Below are 15,661 nucleotides of genomic sequence, written 5' to 3'. Positions count from 1 at the left end.
AATTTATGCATAGACCCCCACCATCATTATTATCATCATCATCACCATTATCACTACTATTACCAATTACATTTAAATGTGTATAAATGTGCTGTCGTCATATACCCTCCAATTTCTTTTTTCAGGATAGTGGAAATGTGGGCAGGGGCAGCCTCTAGGGCTGTGCCTGCGCTCGGGCCCACTACAGACCCAGTCGGTCTGGTCCTGAGGTGTTTAACTGTTTTTCTTGTTCTACTGTTCATTGTTATGTTATGTTGCACTTATGGCTATGTATTCATTCCTCATAAACAAATCCTACATCTACTATGCTATTTACACGTCTATTATGAATTCGAAGGCCCGTAGATTAACATTGATCACGCAAAATGTTAAGGGGTTCAACTCTCCCAATAAACGTTATAAAGCACTGTCAGATATGGCCAAGAAGGGGGCAGACATCCTTTTTTTACAGGAAACCCATTTTAAAAAACACAAGGAGCCAGTATATCTTGGGTCACAATTTACTCAACACTATCACAGCTCAGCTGACGTTAAAAAAAGGGGAGATAGTATTCTCCTACACAAAAATATACCATTTACACTTCAAAAACTTGACAGAGACACAGACGGTAGATATGTAGGAATATTGGGGCTACTGTATGGTATACAAGTAACTTTTTTAAATATATATGCTCCTAACTCCAAACATATCCCTTTCTTTAAATCACTCTTTCGTAAATATCTGGACTTAGCACAGGGGTTAGTTTTCTTGGGAAGTGACTTTAACTTTCCGATGGAACCATACCTAGACACTTCTAACGCAAAATTGCTGTCCTCTAAAAAAAACTGCCAACTTTCTTTGGAAGGCCCTTAAAGACAATAATCTGTACGATGTATGGAGATTTGTGTACCCTGACAAAAAGGACTATACCTTTTTTTCCCCTCCAAACCTTTCCTATAGCAGAATAGACTATATTATGACCAATCAGGAAGGTCTCTCACTAGTTCACACCTCTAAAATAACGCCATGCTCTTGGTCAGACCACTACTCTACAGTGGAAGTGAAAATTAAATGGCCTGACACCCGACAAGCCCCTTATATTTGGAGATTAGATGATTCCCTCCTTAATAACCCCCTAAATTTAGAAAAGATAACTAAATCCCTGACTGAGTACTTTGAGAAAAACATGCATTCTGTAGACAGTCCATTCACCCTGTGGGAAGCTCATAAATGTACAATCCGGGGAGAATTCATTGAACTGAAGTCCCGTATTAGAAAAATAGCCACACAACTATACAACTCACTCACCACTAAATTGACTCAAGCTGAATATGCCCACAAAAAAGACCCCACCAATAACCATATTTTAACAGACATAAAAAACATCCGCGATCAACTCAATGACTTCTTGTCCATTGAACAACAAAAAACCCATCTGCGAATTAAACAATTATTTTTCTATGAAGGAAACAGGGAACACTCAAACGGAAAAAACTAAAGGCATATATTCATCACCTTAAGTTATCAGACAATACTAAGGTTCAGACAACCCCTAAGATTTTGCAACAATTCCATAATTATTACCATACTTTATATAATATCGATAGAAACACAGAGGCAGATAGAGAGGAAAGCGATATACGGAAATACTTAGATTCCTGTAATCTCCCACAGCTTACTGACGACCAAATCGAGACTTTGAAGTCACAAATAAAGCCCTCGGAAATAGCTTCAGCTATTAAAAATTTGAATGCAGGCAAATGCCCCGGTCCCGATGGGCTGACGACCAGATATTATCAAACTTTTCAATCAATTCTACTCCCCCATTTATTAAATACCTTCAATCATGCAGAACACACTGGATCCTTCCCTAAGTCTATGTTGGAAGCCCACATAACAGTTCTTCCTAAACCGGGAAAATCCCCTGATTGCGCATCTCTCTTTAGACCCATATCACTACTGAATGTGGACGCAAAAATTTACGCCAAAATCTTAGCTCACCGTTTGAATAAAGTTCTTCCATCATTGATAGGTATCAACCAGGCTGGGTTCACTCCAGGCCGAGAGGCCCGAGATAACACTACTAAAATAATTACCCTGATAGAACATGCATCCACACACCACCTACCTTCTATATTTGCATCTATGGATGCAGAAAAAGCCTTCAATAGGCTACATTGGGCTTTCCTTCGGCTAACATTAGACAAATTTGGATTCCCAGACGCATACATTACTAAGATATTTGCTCTCTATAGTCGCCCTAGCACCAAAGTAGTACTAAATAATGCTCTCTCCTCTTCATTCCCGATAAGTAACGGTACAAGACAGGGGTGCCCACTTTCGCCACTATTTGTACTGGCTATGGAGATTTTGGCTACTAGAATCAGACAAAATACGAATATTAAAGGTATATGCATAGGTTCACAGGAATACAAAGTCACACTTTATGCGGACGATGTGTTCCTTACATTGTCATCACCATGCAGCTCTATACAAGCTGTAATGGAAGAACTCACTTACTATGGATCATATTCAAATTTCAAAGTAAATGTCAACAAATCAGAATTCCTAAGTATTGGCCTCTCCCAAGATGATATCCACACCATAGTACTAGCCCATAAATTTAAATACCAAAAAATTTCTACTAAATATTTAGGGATTAATCTAACTAGCAAACCACACCTTTTGGCCCCACTTAACTATCAGCCCCTTATCAAAAGTATACAGCAAGAGCTGAACTCCTGGCAAAATAAAACCCTCTCTTGGATAGGAAGGATACATGCAGTCAAAATGTCGATACTGCCAAAAATACTCTACATTTTCCAAACACTCCCTATATACATTCCAGATTCGCAAATAAACACACTACAAAAGATTCTTAACTCGTTTATCTGGAACAATAAACGACAGAGGATAGCTAAAACTACGATGTATCGTTCAAAAGAAAACGGTGGGTTGGGGGTACCCTGTTTGCAATTTTACAGATGGGCGGTGTTTCTTACCCGAATAGCCGACTGGAGCAAAAATTTACAAAGTAAAGAATGGGTGTCCTTAGAACACGCTCTAGCAGGAGCAACACAGCTGGGAAGCTATTGCTGGATCACCCCTCAGAATAGACGACTTGCCCAGGACACTTCCAAGTTAACACTAGAGACATATAAACTGTGGGACAAACATTTTACGAAAATATCACTTATATCCTCCCCCACATCGCCACTCACCCCCTTACTGCACAATCCAAGTCTACCTCTTCGAGTCCCCAGCTCCCCAACTGTAGTCACAACATTATGCAAATCTACACTGTGTTATCATGTATTACACAATAAGACAGTGAAACCTAGATCAGACCTTCAAGAATATCAAGATGGGGTATTTGGACAATGGTTTAGCTATCATCAACTCACCCATTTTATCACTAGCCACAAAGAGAAAGAAAACATCTTAAGGCCCCTTACTGCTTTTGAAAATATGTGTTACATGGAATTTCCTAAAAAAGGCTTACTATCTCTGACATACAAATTACTATTGACACACCACTCTAGAACACTCCCCTCGTATACAGCTAGGTGGGAGGAGGACCTGCAGCTCCACTTATCACAGGAGGAATGGCTTCAGATATTTCAAAACATGAACAGATACACCTCCTCAGTATCAATACGTGAAATGAATGTTAAGCTCCAATGTCGATGGTACCTCACACCCTCTAGGCTAGCTACAATATTTAAGGGCACTTCACCCGTCTGCTGGAGGCAATGTGAGCAACCGGGCACTTTTGCGCACATATGGTGGCTATGTCCCAAGATACACTCCTTTTGGGTAGCAATCATAGAAGAAATCAAAAAGATTCTTGGCATTACACTACCTTTAGACCCGGTGACAATATTATTTAATAAATTCCCAAAAGTTAGATGCAAACTCAGACTCCAACTACTATATATACTGATCAACAGTGCCAAAAGATTGATCCCACAACACTGGAAACAAACAGACCCCCCCACAGTGGAGAAATGGAGATCCTTAGTATCCACCACTATATTACTAGAAAAGTACCATTTTGTGATATCTAAAAGGTTAGATGATTATTTGTCCATTTCCTTTTTGTGGGAAGAGTACAGGTCATTACATAAAACGTAGTATTACCTTCACCCCGATCACAGCCATGCCTTCTTAGTATAGTTTGATTCTCACCCAGGAAAGGAATGTTATTTGACGTAGTAAAATGATATATATAACTGTTTTAAGTGATTTGATATTATGGCTTGAGGAATGACATTGTGAACTTAATGTTTAGGAAAATGCTTATGAGTGCACAAGTTTTGCCTTATGTTCTTTTCTTTCCCTTTATTTTGGTACCCTGTTTCCCTTTATTTTTTCTTTTATTATTTTTTTTCTTCCTGGACTGTGTACCAGGATCATACCTGCTATGTAAAGCAATCAACAGACTGATGTAATGCTATCGATGTTGTATCTATTTATCACTCAATAAAAATTTATAAAAATAAAAAAAATAAAAAAAAGTGGTTGAAAAAAAAAAAAAAACCCCCATAAAAATATGTACAAAATAAGTTGCAAATAGCAAGTTCTAGGATTGTATTCTCTTATTGACAACTGCAACAATTAAAACCCATTATTCCTGCTTCCATACAATAGTACGGCTGAACACATCGCAAGTGTTTAATATAACGGTATAAATAATTAAAATAAAGTAACATAGCATTTGCCTACCTCATAATGCTCTCTTGATTGCACAGATTTTAAAGAGCTGATCCAATCTTCCATCTCTTTCCTGTTTTCAGCACACAGTATAAGTCTTCTAAATGGAGTGATTATCTATGAAAATGAAAGAAATAAAAATGTCTATATTTTCAAATAATGGACATTAACAGATGATAGAACGGAGAAAAAAACTGCTTCTATATCCACACTGAATATTTCATTTATAATGATGCAATGCTCTTCCAAGATGCATAATCATTTTAAGCTCTGCATATTGTCTTGATGAAAAAAACTGTGTGAGAAAAAGGAAATGTACACTTGTCACTCTGTAAATCAGAAAAAGGTGCAACTTGTCTCCCGCTCACTTTACTGAAGCTATTGTTAAAGGCATACTAAACAAAAAAAAAAATTTTTTTTCATGATTCAGATAGAGCATGCCATTTTAAGCAACTTTCTAATTTACTCCTATTATCAATTTTTCTTCGGTTTCTTGCCATCCTTATTTAAAAAGCAGGAGTGTAAAGCTTAGGAGACGGCTCAATTTAGGTTTAGGTTTACAAAGCTAAAGAAATTCAACCATGACAATACTGCACTGGCTACTCAGAAAAGAAAGTAATCAGTAAAGCAGTCTGCAACTGAAATCTTGGGTGTAATGAAAAATAAAAAAGACTGCATCTATAAAACCTTGAAGAAAGGCTGAGTTATCGCTCATACAAATCTTTCTAACACTTCTATATTTCAATACAAATGTATACGTTTTATCGGTTTAGATCTAATCTAGTCAGTTCACCTGGCTGCTAGAAATTGAGCTGTTTGTTTACAGCTAGTTAGGTTTTTTGGTAAACGTAGGGTTAGTCTTATTTAGGGTTAAATTAGGGCGATTTTATATAGGGTATTTATATGTTATGGGTTACTTTGTGTGAGGGCCTGTCGGTTTAGGAGTTAATAGTGTAGTGGGGACTTTGCAGTGGGTTATGTGGCTATTTAGGGGATATTAGGGTAGGGATCTTATGGTGATTCGGGTCATCGTGCGAGTAGGGTGTTAGTTACTATTAGCCCTCCACTTGTAATCTATACCTATATATTTTTTATAAAAAATACATAAATAACAGAATTTATGTTTACCTGATAAATTACTTTCTCCAACGGTGTGTCCGGTCCACGGCGTCATCCTTACTTGTGGGATATTCTCTTCCCCAACAGGAAATGGCAAAGAGCCCAGCAAAGCTGGTCACATGATCCCTCCTAGGCTCCGCCTACCCCAGTCATTCGACCGACGTTAAGGAGGAATATTTGCATAGGAGAAACCATATGGTACCGTGGTGACTGTAGTTAAAGAAAATAAATTATCAGACCTGATTAAAAAAACCAGGGCGGGCCGTGGACCGGACACACCGTTGGAGAAAGTAATTTATCAGGTAAACATAAATTCTGTTTTCTCCAACATAGGTGTGTCCGGTCCACGGCGTCATCCTTACTTGTGGGAACCAATACCAAAGCTTTAGGACACGGATGAAGGGAGGGAGCAAATCAGGTCACCTAAATGGAAGGCACCACGGCTTGCAAAACCTTTCTCCCAAAAATAGCCTCAGAAGAAGCAAAAGTATCAAACTTGTAAAATTTGGTAAAAGTGTGCAGTGAAGACCAAGTCGCTGCCCTACATATCTGATCAACAGAAGCCTCGTTCTTGAAGGCCCATGTGGAAGCCACAGCCCTAGTGGAATGAGCTGTGATTCTTTCGGGAGGCTGCCGTCCGGCAGTCTCGTAAGCCAATCTGATGATGCTTTTAATCCAAAAAGAGAGAGAGGTAGAAGTTGCTTTTTGACCTCTCCTTTTACCGGAATAAACAACAAACAAGGAAGATGTTTGTCTAAAATCCTTTGTAGCATCTAAATAGAATTTTAGAGCGCGAACAACATCCAAATTGTGCAACAAACGTTCCTTCTTTGAAACTGGTTTCGGACACAGAGAAGGTACGATAATCTCCTGGTTAATGTTTTTGTTAGAAACAACTTTTGGAAGAAAACCAGGTTTAGTACGTAAAACCACCTTATCTGCATGGAACACCAGATAAGGAGGAGAACACTGCAGAGCAGACAATTCTGAAACTCTTCTAGCAGAAGAAATTGCAACCAAAAACAAAACTTTCCAAGATAATAACTTAATATCAACGGAATGCAAGGGTTCAAACGGAACCCCCTGAAGAACTGAAAGAACTAAATTGAGACTCCAAGGAGGAGTCAAAGGTTTGTAAACAGGCTTAATTCTAACCAGAGCCTGAACAAAGGCTTGAACATCTGGCACAGCAGCCAGTCTTTTGTGAAGTAACACCGACAAGGCAGAAATCTGTCCCTTCAGGGAACTTGCAGATAATCCTTTTTCCAATCCTTCTTGAAGGAAGGATAGAATCCTAGGAATCTTAACCTTGTCCCAAGAGAATCCTTTAGATTCACACCAACAGATATATTTTTTCCAAATTTTGTGGTAAATCTTTCTAGTTACAGGCTTTCTGGCCTGAACAAGAGTATCAATAACAGAATCTGAGAACCCTCGCTTCGATAAAATCAAGCGTTCAATCTCCAAGCAGTCAGCTGGAGTGAAACCAGATTCGGATGTTCGAACGGACCCTGAACAAGAAGGTCTCGTCTCAAAGGTAGCTTCCAAGGTGGAGCCGATGACATATTCACCAGATCTGCATACCAAGTCCTGCGTGGCCACGCAGGAGCTATCAAGATCACCGACGCCCTCTCCTGATTGATCCTGGCTACCAGCCTGGGGATGAGAGGAAACGGCGGGAACACATAAGCTAGTTTGAAGGTCCAAGGTGCTACTAGTGCATCCACTAGAGCCGCCTTGGGATCCCTGGATCTGGACCCGTAGCAAGGAACTTTGAAGTTCTGACGAGAGGCCATCAGATCCATGTCTGGAATGCCCCACAGCTGAGTGACTTGGGCAAAGATTTCCGGATGGAGTTCCCACTCCCCCGGATGCAATGTCTGACGACTCAGAAAATCCGCTTCCCAATTTTCCACTCCTGGGATGTGGATAGCAGACAGGTGGCAGGAGTGAGACTCCGCCCATAGAATGATTTTGGTCACTTCTTCCATCGCTAGGGAACTCCTTGTTCCCCCCTGATGGTTGATGTACGCAACAGTTGTCATGTTGTCTGATTGAAACCGTATGAACTTGGCCCTCGCTAGCTGAGGCCAAGCCTTGAGAGCATTGAATATCGCTCTCAGTTCCAGAATATTTATCGGTAGAAGAGATTCTTCCCGAGACCAAAGACCCTGAGCTTTCAGGGATCCCCAGACCGCGCCCCAGCCCATCAGACTGGCGTCGGTCGTGACAATGACCCACTCTGGTCTGCGGAATGTCATCCCTTGTGACAGGTTGTCCAGGGACAGCCACCAACGGAGTGAGTCTCTGGTCCTCTGATTTACTTGTATCTTCGGAGACAAGTCTGTATAGTCCCCATTCCACTGACTGAGCATGCACAGTTGTAATGGTCTTAGATGAATGCGCGCAAAAGGAACTATGTCCATTGCCGCTACCATCAACCCGATCACTTCCATGCACTGAGCTATGGAAGGAAGAGGAACGGAATGAAGTATCCGACAAGAGTCTAGAAGCTTTGTTTTTCTGGCCTCTGTCAGAAAAATCCTCATTTCTAAGGAGTCTATTATTGTTCCCAAGAAGGGAACCCTTGTTGACGGGGATAGAGAACTCTTTTCCACGTTCACTTTCCACCCGTGAGATCTGAGAAAGGCCAGGACAATGTCCGTGTGAGCCTTTGCTTGAGGAAGGGACGACGCTTGAATCAGAATGTCGTCCAAGTAAGGTACTACAGCAATGCCCCTTGGTCTTAGCACAGCTAGAAGGGACCCTAGTACCTTTGTGAAAATCCTTGGAGCAGTGGCTAATCCGAAAGGAAGCGCCACGAACTGGTAATGTTTGTCCAGGAATGAGAACCTTAGGAACCGATGATGTTCCTTGTGGATAGGAATATGTAGATACGCATCCTTTAAATCCACCGTGGTCATGAATTGACCTTCCTGGATGGAAGGAAGAATAGTTCGAATGGTTTCCATCTTGAACGATGGAACCTTGAGAAACTTGTTTAAGATCTTGAGATCTAAGATTGGTCTGAACGTTCCCTCTTTTTTGGGAACTATGAACAGATTGGAGTAGAACCCCATCCCTTGTTCTCTTAATGGAACAGGATGAATCACTCCCATTTTTAACAGGTCTTCTACACAATGTAAGAATGCCTGTCTTTTTATGTGGTCTGAAGACAACTGAGACCTGTGGAACCTCCCCCTTGGGGGAAGTCCCTTGAATTCCAGAAGATAACCTTGGGAGACTATTTCTAGCGCCCAAGGATCCAGAACATCTCTTGCCCAAGCCTGAGCGAAGAGAGAGAGTCTGCCCCCCACCAGATCCGGTCCCGGATCGGGGGCCAACATTTCATGCTGTCTTGGTAGCAGTGGCAGGTTTCTTGGCCTGCTTTCCCTTGTTCCAGCCTTGCATTGGTCTCCAAGCTGGCTTGGCTTGAGAAGTATTACCCTCTTGCTTAGAGGACGTAGCACCTTGGGCTGGTCCGTTTCTACGAAAGGGACGAAAATTAGGTTTATTTTTTGCCTTGAAAGGCCGATCCTGAGGAAGGGCGTGGCCCTTACCCCCAGTGATATCAGAGATAATCTCTTTCAAGTCAGGGCCAAACAGCGTTTTCCCCTTGAAAGGAATGTTAAGTAGCTTGTTCTTGGAAGACGCATCAGCCGACCAAGATTTCAACCAAAGCGCTCTGCGCGCCACGATAGCAAACCCAGAATTCTTAGCCGCTAACCTAGCCAATTGCAAAGTGGCGTCTAGGGTGAAAGAATTAGCCAATTTGAGAGCATTGATTCTGTCCATAATCTCCTCCAAAGGAGGAGAATCACTATTGACCGCTCTTATCAGATCATCGAACCAGAAACATGCGGCTGTAGCGACAGGGACAATGCATGAAATTGGTTGTAGAAGGTAACCTTGCTGAACAAACATCTTTTTAAGCAAACCTTCTAATTTTTTATCCATAGGATCTTTGAAAGCACAACTATCCTCTATGGGTATAGTGGTGCGTTTGTTTAAAGTGGAAACCGCTCCCTCGACCTTGGGGACTGTCTGCCATAAGTCCTTTCTGGGGTCGACCATAGGAAACAATTTTTTTTTAAATATGGGGGGAGGGACGAAAGGAATACCGGGCCTTTCCCATTCTTTATTAACAATGTCCGCCACCCGCTTGGGTATAGGAAAAGCTTCTGGGAGCCCCGGCACCTCTAGGAACTTGTCCATTTTACAAAGTTTCTCTGGGATGACCAACTTGTCACAATCATCCAGAGTGGATAATACCTCCTTAAGCAGAATGCGGAGATGTTCCAACTTAAATTTAAATGCAATCACATCAGGTTCAGCCTGTTGAGAAATGTTCCCTGAATCAGTAATTTCTCCCTCAGACAAAACCTCCCTGGCCCCATCAGACTGGGTTAGGGGCCCTTCAGAAATATTATTATCAGCGTCGTCATGCTCTTCAGTATCTAAAACAGAGCAGCCGCGCTTACGCTGATAAGTGTTCATTTTGGCTAAAATGTTTTTGACAGAATTATCCATTACAGCCGTTAATTGTTGCATAGTAAGGAGTATTGGCGCGCTAGATGTACTAGGGGCCTCCTGAGTGGGCAAGACTCGTGTAGACGAAGGAGGGAATGATGCAGTACCATGCTTACTCCCCTCACTTGAGGAATCATCTTGGGCATCATTATCATTATCACATAAATCACATTTATTTAAATGAATAGGAATTCTGGCTTCCCCACATTCAGAACACAGTCTATCTGGTAGTTCAGACATGTTAAACAGGCATAAACTTGATAACAAAGTACAAAAAACGTTTTAAAATAAAACCGTTACTGTCACTTTAAATTTTAAACTGAACACACTTTATTACTGCAATTGCGAAAAAACATGAAGGAATTGTTCAAAATTCACCAAATTTTCACCACAGTGTCTTAAAGCCTTAAAAGTATTGCACACCAAATTTGGACGCTTTAACCCTTAAAATAACGGAACCGGAGCCGTTTTGAACTTTAACCCCTTTACAGTCCCTGGTATCTGCTTTGCTGAGACCCAACCAAGCCCAAAGGGGAATACGATACCAAATGACGCCTTCAGAATGTCTTTTATAAGTATCAGAGCTCCTCTCACATGCGACTGCATGCCATGCCTCTCAAAAACAAGTGCGCCACACCGGCGCGAAAATGAGGCTCTGCTTATGCTTTGGGAAAGCCCCTAAGAATAAGGTGTCTAAAACAGTGCCTGCCGATATTATTATATCAAAATACCCAGATAAAATGATTCCTCAAGGCTAAATACGTGTTAATAATGAATCGATTTAGCCCAGAAAAAGTCTACAGTTTTAATAAGCCCTTGTGAAGCCCTTATTTACGATCGTAATAAACATGGCTTACCGGATCCCATAGGGAAAATGACAGCTTCCAGCATTACCTCGTCTTGTTAGAATGTGTCATACCTCAAGCAGCAAGAGACTGCACACTGTTCCCCCAACTGAAGTTAATTGCTCTCAACAGTCCTGTGTGGAACAGCCATGGATTTTAGTGACGGTTGCTAAAATCATTTTCCTCATACAAACAGAAATCTTCATCTCTTTTCTGTTTCTGAGTAAATAGTACATACCAGCACTATTTCAAAATAACAAACTCTTGATTGAATAAAAAAAACTACAGTTAAACACTAAAAAACTCTAAGCCATCTCCGTGGAGATGTTGCCTGTACAACGGCAAAGAGAATGACTGGGGTAGGCGGAGCCTAGGAGGGATCATGTGACCAGCTTTGCTGGGCTCTTTGCCATTTCCTGTTGGGGAAGAGAATATCCCACAAGTAAGGATGACGCCGTGGACCGGACACACCTATGTTGGAGAAAATTTATCTCCCTCTAAGGTCACTGCCCTTTTGCAAACCCCAGGCAAAAGCATGAACAATTTCTGAATCACACAAGGAATGTTGCCTTTGGCAATTATTTTATTTGAATATTACTTAAAATACAAGTCTGAGAATCAGCATTCTACTATTGCATTTCATATTCAAAAGGAGCAATCAAATTTATATTCAACGTAACAGTTGTTTTGCAAACATTCAACATTTGTTAACAATGATTTTTAAAAACAAATGTGCTAAAACATTCACATAAAAAATAATAATAAAAAAAAGGATCAGCTACTTCTGCATGTCCCCCATGGTGTGTTGTCAGTGCATGTGGATCATGCAAATTACCATTACGTAAATGTAAAGGCAGCGGCAGCATAAAGCCATCGTCTGCATCTCCTAATCGACTCCCGGTCCCAAGTAGGTAGTTTACTGCTCATTGTTGTCAGGGCCCTTTTTAGAGGCGGGAGAGCGAGGGTGCAAGTTCATGTGTGTGTGGGGGGGAATGATTTATAGCTCAAAGCAGAACGGCAGGTCTTGAAGTGTTGTGTAACTTGTATATCGATATGGCTGAGCTTTCAAAGTTGTAAGTTCTATTTGTTTTTTCTTTGAAACTCTAATCATTGGCTTAATTAAAGCATGTATTGATAGGTATTAAATGTGTGCATTCTGCTGAGATATATATATATATATATATTACACACATACAGTATGTCTGTATCTATTTAAATATGTAGTCAGGCGTTATCTGGTGACATTACTGAATTATGTCATACAAAATCAAAGAAGGGATGTGCTGTCTCCACCCTCTGTCTCTCTCTCTCTCTCTCTGTGTCTCCATCTCTCTCTCTGAATCCACCCTCTGTTTCTCTCTGACCCCCCCGTCTCTCTCTGACCCCCCCGTCTCTCTCTGACTCCCCCCGTCTCTCTCTGACTCCCCCCCGTCTCTCTCTGACTCCCCCCCGTCTCTCTCTGACTGCCCCCCCCGTCTCTCTCTGACTGCCCCCCAGTCTCTCTCTGACTCCCCCCAGTCTCTCTCTGTCTCCCCCCCTCTGTCTCTCTGTCTTCCCCCCCACTGTCTTCCCCCCCTGTCTCTCTCTGTCTTCCCCCCATCTCTCTCTGTCTTCCCCCCTCTGACTGTCTCCCCCCGTCTCTCTTTGTCTCCCCCCCTGTCTCCATCTCTCTGTCTCCCCCTCTTTCTCTCTGTCTCTATGTCTCTATCTCTCTTTCTCTCTCTCCCCCTCTCTCTCCCCTCAGTGATGTCAGTGAAGTGTAGTCAAAGTAAGTCCTGGTCTCGCTGTTAAGCAGCTGATATAGAGCAGCCCTGCCCCCTGCAATATGTGGACCAGGTGTTGATGACTCCGATCCACATATTTATCACCTCCAACTGGCTCCAGCTACACCCACGTAACCAACCATCTGTTTCCAATTATCCATTTTACTCACTGGAGTTAGCTCCTTTACCTTTATTGTGTCATTTGAAGTAGCTGTTTTTGCCTGTTAAAGCCAGCACCTATACAGATAATATAAATACTGCTGTATTGCCCTATCTCCACTGCTATAGTTGAAACCAATTATAAAATACTTGCTAAATGGTATTTAGCCCCAGTTCATGTATGGTGAACCCCCCCATTTGAATAACCCACGAGCCGCCACTGCCTATACACTTTTGCCCAACAAAGTGTTTGGAAAAAAATAGAAAAAGTAAAAGGCAGAAAGTGTACTATTTTGATACAAGGTGTTAATGCGACATGAAAATCAATACTGGAATTCACTGATGAAAGCTTTTTCCTCAGTAGTTTGGCCATAACACTGTGCTTAATGGAAATCTGAGGGAGAGCTTCTCAGAAATATAAAGCAATTAAACTCCAATTAAAACCCAGTATTACATATATTAAGGAGTAGATCTACATCTGCAAAACAAATATAAGATTTAACTACCAGCACGCCAATCAAACATGCCAGTTGAGTGGCAAAATACCACAAAAACGAGGGGGGGCGGAGCCAGCAGCAAGCGGCAAGATGTGCATCTTTGGAGCTCCTGATCTTCAGCAGAATAAACTACTATTATGGGCATGTGAAAAAGCCTTATTTGCGTGTATCTACTAAAATTCATGTCCAAGATGCGGTTCAACCTATTTGGAACATCAAGTAAAGAAGATAGTTAATACCCTAACACGAGGATCAGAGCGACAGCTGAGGTTGGAACACTGCAGCTCCTGACATACCTGATTCCCTCCCCCGGTTAGCCGGGACACTAGCAAGCAAAATAATCACTGCTGTTTTGTGCTTATGAGTGGGTAATGTCCATGGCCGTAATAACAGATCTGAAAGCTGCGCCTAACACCCGCGGCTTGGCCGCCTCACAGCAATGGCCCCACACCAGGGACCAGACCTTACGGCGCACGTCGGACCTGTGAACTCAGCCAATTTGGCCACAAGGACAGTGATAGCCGCAGTTGAATCACAGCACCATCACGGACCGCTAGGATCACACAAATGGTCAATACACCGATTACGGTAAGATCGCCTGACACAGCAAGACATACCTGCAAAAGTTTTTATTCAGCAGGCTTTATAATGAGAGGCGCTAGAAAGTTGCGGCCGCCATCTTGGAGCTGAGTGCGCATATATAATTATACAAACCAGCCTCACTGAAACCCGCGCTATAAAAGGGATATCTTATGATCTGACAACAATCAGATAAGTGTTCAACCCAGCGCATACTTTAAGAAGCAGTCACATAGCAGCGATATTATTGCGGAGGGCCGATGGTTGTTGGAGGAAATGGCTGATGTCGGTATGGAGGAGGAACTCCTCATGCAAGAGTTCCGATTCTCACCTGTATGCCCAAATTGTTTTATTGCCTGGTGTTTAAAGATAGGAGACAAGACACAGGGGGCATCGCTAGGATCATACCCCTCTCTGAAAGTGGATGTGGGTTAGTCAGCTAACTTGCCTAATATACTCAAGAATGCCTACTTTGATATACTGGAGTATGCTCTTCACGGACATTCCTAGAACTGTTCTTGTTCCTTCTTGAAGACAACTGGGGGATATATGGTTTATATGTGTTATGCTTCCCTAACTTGTTTATTGCTATGTATTACATTACAGAGTATTGAAGAAGGTTAAATATCTTTCCTCTCCCTGAGATTGTAATATTACCTAGGTTTGGCCCCTAGTCCGCAGAAGTTATCCTTTTATTAATCATATTGCAAAATATTATACTGTGCATACTGCCTATAAACCCCAGCAGCCCCTATTGCCTCTCATAGTAGTTGTATTGGGCATCCCTCCATGAACTTAATGGAGCTAAGTGTTTAATTCTACTATCTACAGATAATGTATTGTGTAGCCCACCCCTACAATTGCTACTTGCAATTTTAGTTGAGTCATGTTTGTTCCCGATATCTCCCTGTGGGAAAGGTTTTCTACTTATTCATTTAAAAGTTTCAGGGCATTCAATTTTTATAGTGTTAAAGTGTAGCACAATTATTTTTTGTTATTTGTATACTCTAATGCAAGGTGGGTCCTAGGTGTGCTAGGTACTGTAGAATATGACTTATAACACAGTCTACTAGATAGAGGTCTAATAGCAAATTATTTTGTGACCTAATAGCAATCCTACTTGTCATCCCTAGATGGGAATCAGAGCTTCTAGACCTATGTGTATCACAGACATTTTCCTCTCTATATGTTTGATAGTGTTTTTTATTATATCTCAAATGACTAATGTTTCTATGTTCTGAAATGTGTCTTTGTATTTTATGCTCTTGACATTTTATCCCTGTACTTTGCAAATTGTCTGTTACTATCTGTAGGTATTGATCGTGCGGTGCAATGTTTGTGCTATATACTATTTGCTCGAGGTACAGTGTGAGCAGGGAATTGTATGAGCTAGGCGTGGTGTGTGCTAGGTACTGTATGTGCTAGGTGCTGTGTGCGCTAGGCAGTGTATGTGCTAGGTAGTGTATGTGCTAGATA

At 41.6% G+C, this 15,661-nt stretch overlaps 1 protein-coding gene across 1 annotated transcript in view; it reads right to left on the bottom strand.

The window, feature by feature from the left end:
• The window catches only part of DGKH (diacylglycerol kinase eta), an 800,492-nt gene that overhangs the window by 411,490 nt on the left and 373,341 nt on the right, over positions 1–15,661 (bottom strand). The window contains 1 exon segment of the mRNA XM_053705494.1: positions 4,706–4,810. Within this exon segment, the coding sequence (XP_053561469.1) occupies positions 4,706–4,810 (105 nt within the window).

The sequence above is a fragment of the Bombina bombina genome, chromosome 3 (assembly GCF_027579735.1).
Source record: "Bombina bombina isolate aBomBom1 chromosome 3, aBomBom1.pri, whole genome shotgun sequence".
Lineage (NCBI taxonomy): Eukaryota > Metazoa > Chordata > Amphibia > Anura > Bombinatoridae > Bombina > Bombina bombina.
Note: the sequence above shows the minus strand (reverse complement) of the source record. Positions and strands in the feature narration are given on the sequence as shown.